Raw genomic sequence first — 4,663 nt, 5'->3', positions numbered from 1 at the left:
TTGAAAGCAAGAACACGGAAGAAAGACAGAGAATTTCCTTAGAGTTTTTATCTTCTTTTTTAATTCCATTGTTGATTATGACTTTATATAGTGAATTTTTATCTATTAGCGTGAGTAGCTAAACCCGTCATCTAGGGTTGATGGAACCTATTGTTGGATGAAGTCTTGACTCTGTTTTGATATAATTGAGCCGTTTTTACTCTATGATTGTTCAACTACGTGTTGTCTTATGATTAATTGAAAAGGCCCTTGATTAATCGTGTCTAGTTATCTTGTGTTGCTTGAGAAAGAACACTTGGTTAGATTTTTGTTGAACAACACCACTTTCGGGTAAGTTAAGATATTAATTACTTGAATTTAAAAGCAGGGTTAGAGATAACGAAGCTTTGGTGGGACAATTCTGAGTTGCACAAATTGTTAACTAGAGTAGTTCGAGAGAATGCTTCTAGTAAATTATCATAATTGATCGAGAGATAATTGCGGTAACCCAGAACTCATATTTCTTATAGAGTGTTATGGCGAGAGATTATAGCTAACGTGTCAGGAATTAATCCGACAATTGGGGAAATCAATAACCCTAGACCATTTTACCATTGAATTCAACTCTATTCTTGATTATTGCTAGTTTTAGTGTTATTTTTCCTTAGTTAACTAAAGTCTGCTCATTATCCATAAAAAATCTTGCATCCGGGAATTGTTTGAGCTATTCATTAGCAGTGTTAAAAGTTGTAGTAAATAGGTTAGTTCCCTGTGGGATTCGACTCCGGACTTGAACCAGATTATATTTGCAGTGACCGCTGAGTCCTTTTTATAAGACATAGTTGGGTGTGATCAAATTTTGGCGCCATTGCCGGGGAACTAATGGTGTTATTTATTGCAACATGGAAGAATTGCTAGGATTATTAGTTAGATCAATTTTCTGTGGTGTTAAAAATATTTCCATTGAAATTGTCACGTTTGAACTATTCTGTGACTTAGGTGCATGCCTAGAAGCTCTTTGAGAACTGGTGAACTCTTTGAAGGTCTCTCAGATCCCGAGAAAGCATTCCGGACATTGAATCAGGCTAATAAGAAGAGCAAATAGCTAAAACAAAACGAACAAATTGAAATTGAAATGGGTGACATAGATAGCGTCAACGGGGACAATAGGAATGATCGAGATGACCCAAACATCAGAGTGGTAGCACCTCTTGTGCCGGAAGCTGCTCTTATGATTGGGCGCAACCAACTGCTGATAATCCGGCCACAACAATTGCGGTTCCTCAGATACAAGCGGAGACATTCCAGATTACCAACAACATGCTGCACCTGTTGCAGAATAAAGGGTTGTTCTCCGGGTCATACATCGAAGACCTACAACAACATCTAAAGAACTTTCTATCAATATGTGTCACTCAAAGACAACCGAATGTGACTCCCGAGGCAATCAAATTATTACTGTTCCCATTCTCAATGACTGGGGAGGCTCAAACTTGGCTGAATTCGCTCCCAATAAACTCTATTTCCACTTGGGAGGAACTAGTCAAGCAGTTCTTAAACAGGTTTTATCCACCCAACAAAACTGCGAGGCAGATTAATGAGATATTGCAATTCAGACAGAAACCGACTGAGACTTTGCAAGAAACCTGGAAAAGGTTTAAGGGTATGTTGGTGAAGTGTCCTCATCATGGCATTCCGGATCAGATATTGGGACAGAGATTCTATATGGGTTTGGCTGACAGTCTAAAGGCCAATGTAGATGCTTCTGCCAGGGGTGCATTCTTGAGCAAAACATTCACAGAGTGTAAGATTCTTTTTGACAAGATGTCTCAAAATTCAGGCTGGATGACGAGAGACACAACACTCACCCCAATAGTGCATTCTATCGCTCTTGACCCAAACAACACAAATGCAGAAAACATAGCCACTCTTATGACCCAGATGAGCTTGCTGACAAAGAAAATCGATGAGATGGGTACGAAACAGGTGCGCATTGTTGATACCACAAATGGAGGCTTATGCACTCCTTGCATAAACCAGTCATATATGTGCTCGTGGAGTGGAGAGAATGACAACCAAGGTTTCAGAGAAGACATGATTTATGTCAATAATTTCGGAGGTCAGAGGCAAGGTAGGCAGCAATGGGGACCAACATCAAACCAGTAGTACAGACCAAACCAGCCACAGCACAACCCCAATCCAGGAGGATCACGACCACAAGGCCAAGTCGTGCACCTTATCAACAGCAGAACAATAATATGATCGAAATTAGGGGTATGCTGCAACAACTCATTGGGACAAATGGAAAGATGCAAGAGAAGTTAGCTGCACATGATTCAGCAATCAAAGGCATTGAAACTCAATTGGGACAACTATCTATGGCCTTGAACAATCGCTCACAAGGAACATTGCTTGCAGATACAAACATTAATCCAAAGGAGTAAAACCCAAATCAGCTCATGGCAGTGAGTCTCAGGAATGGAAGAGATTTAGAAAGGGAGCAAGAAGTTGCTCAATCTAGGAGAGAGACAACGCCAACTACTCCAGTTACATTAGAGACAGATGAGTCAGCAGAGCTCACTGAGGTTGTAATCAAGCAGGCACAGGTTGACAAGGGTAAGGAGAAGGAAGGTGAATAACTCCTAGAACAGGTGGTAGAAAAAGCTTCCAGTAAATAAAAGACACAAAGTAGTGGGCAGAGGTTGACTCCTGCACCATTCCCTCAGAGGTTGGCAAAGAAAAAGAAAGATGATCAATAGAGGAAATTCATGGAAATGCTCAGACAAATTCAATTGAATATCCCACTAATGGTTGCTTTGAGGGAAATCCCAGGGTACGCAAAAATGATGAAGGACCCGATGTCGCGAAAATTTGACTTCCAGGACCTGTCCACTGTAACTCTGACGCAGACCTGCATCGCGGTAGTGACAAGGCCTATGGCTCAAAAGGTGTCTGATCCAGGTAGTTTCACTATCCCATGCACCATTAGGAGTTATGCTTTTGCTAAATCGTTGTGTGAATTGGGAGCCGGTATAAACTTGATGCCCTTGGCAATCTATACTAAACCTGGCATTGACAGAGCTAGACCGACCTCAATGTTGCTGCAACTGGCTGATCGCACAGTCAAAAGACCGACAGGAATTCTAGATGATGTGCTTGTTCAAGTGGGGAAATTTGTATTCCTTGCAGACTTCGTCATTCTTGACTGTCAAGTGGATGAAGAGATACCAATCATTCTGGGAAGACCGTTTTTAGCCATTTGGAGAGCATTAATTGATTGTGAGACTGGAGAATTGAAAATGAGGTTGAACAATGAAGAGATAATATTCAATGTTCAACAATCTATGAGGAGACCCAGTGAATTTGCAAATTGCTCACTAGTGGAGGCCGTAGATATAATACTACAAGAGGAGGATGAGACTATTAATGTCAGGGATCCGTTAGAAGCCTGCTTGATGAATCTGGAAAATGTGGATGGTGAGGAGTTGGCAGAGTGGGTCATGGCTCTTAAAGGTCAAGGGTTTTGGAAAAGGGAACCCCAGTTAGAACCCCTACACTTAGAAGAAAGAACACCACCACCTGCGAAACCATCGATAGAGGAGCCACCACAGTTGGACCTGAAATCGCTCCCAGCTCATCTCAGGTACACATTCTTAGGGCCTAATTCTACTTTACCTGTTATTATATCATCCAGTTTGCTATCTGTGCAGGTTGAGCAACTCCTACAGGTGTTACAGGAATATAAGACTGCTATTGGTTGGACCATGGCAGACATAAAGGGTATCAACCCAGCTTTTTGTATGCATAAGATTCTCTTGGAAGAAGGGCACAAACCTTCCAGAGAACATCAACGAAGGCTAAACCCAAATATGAAAGAGGTGGTGAAGACGAAAGTGATCAAATGGTTAGATGCGGGTATCATCTTCCCCATCTCTGACAGCAATTGGGTTAGCCCTGTTCAGTGTGTGCTGAAGAAGGGAGGAATGACGGTCATACAAAATGAAAATAAAGAGTTGATCGACTTGTACAATCACGGGGTGGCGGATTTGCATGGATTATCAAAAATTGAACACAGCCACTCGGAGGACCATTTTTCCTTGCCATTCATATACAAATGCTGGACAAGTTGGCTGGGGATCTCACTTCTATTTCTTGGATGGATATTCGGGGTACAATCAGATCTTAATAGCCCCCGAAGACAGAAATAAAACATCCTTCACCTGTCCGTATGACATCTTTGCCTTTCGGAGAATGCCTTTTGGACTTCGCAATGCACCGACTACATTCCAGCGGTGTATGTTAGCCATTTTCACGGACATGGTTGAAGATATTATGGAGGTATTTATGGATGATTTCTCCGTGGTGGGGGATTCATTCGAGGACTGTCTTCACAATTTAAGAAGAGTGCTCAGAAGATGTGTGGAGAGAAATTTAGTGCTGAATTGGGAGAAGTGCCATTTTATGGTACAAGAAGGGATAGTCTTGGGGCATAGTGTCCAGTAAAAGAATTGAGGTTGACCATCCTAAGGTTGACGTTACTGAGAAGTTGCCACCGCCCACTTCAATCAAGGCAATGAGAAGTTTCCTTGGGCACGCCGGGTTCTAAAGGCGATTCATAAAAGATTTCTCTAAGATTGCTAACCCTTTATGTAAACTCCTTAAAAGGATCAGCCCTTTGTGTTTT

The 4,663-nt window shown here is 41.8% G+C and overlaps 1 protein-coding gene across 1 annotated transcript; it reads left to right on the top strand.

The window, feature by feature from the left end:
• Positions 1–1,452: 1,452 nt before the first annotated feature.
• Positions 1,453–2,423, top strand: LOC109237377. Its single transcript, XM_019403675.1, has 2 exons — positions 1,453–1,965; positions 2,115–2,423. The coding sequence occupies exons 1-2, from the start codon at positions 1,453–1,455 to the stop codon at positions 2,421–2,423; spliced, it is 822 nt and encodes a 273-aa protein (XP_019259220.1).
• The last annotated feature ends 2,240 nt before the right edge of the window (positions 2,424–4,663 follow it).

Source organism: Nicotiana attenuata, unplaced genomic scaffold, assembly GCF_001879085.1.
Source record: "Nicotiana attenuata strain UT unplaced genomic scaffold, NIATTr2, whole genome shotgun sequence".
NCBI classification, from domain to species: Eukaryota; Viridiplantae; Streptophyta; class Magnoliopsida; order Solanales; family Solanaceae; genus Nicotiana; species Nicotiana attenuata.
The sequence above is the reverse complement of the archived record's forward strand: the minus strand, read 5'-3'. Positions and strand labels throughout refer to the sequence as shown.

Excerpts from the sequence above, each read along its gene's own strand:
- LOC109237377 (XM_019403675.1), top strand. The coding sequence starts at position 1,453 with ATGACTGGGGAGGCTCAAACTTGGCTGAATTCGCTCCCAATAAACTCT. Across the intron at positions 1,966-2,114 it reads ATGAGATGGGTACGAAACAG|GCAGCAATGGGGACCAACAT; the intron begins GTGCGCATTGTT and ends GAGGCAAGGTAG.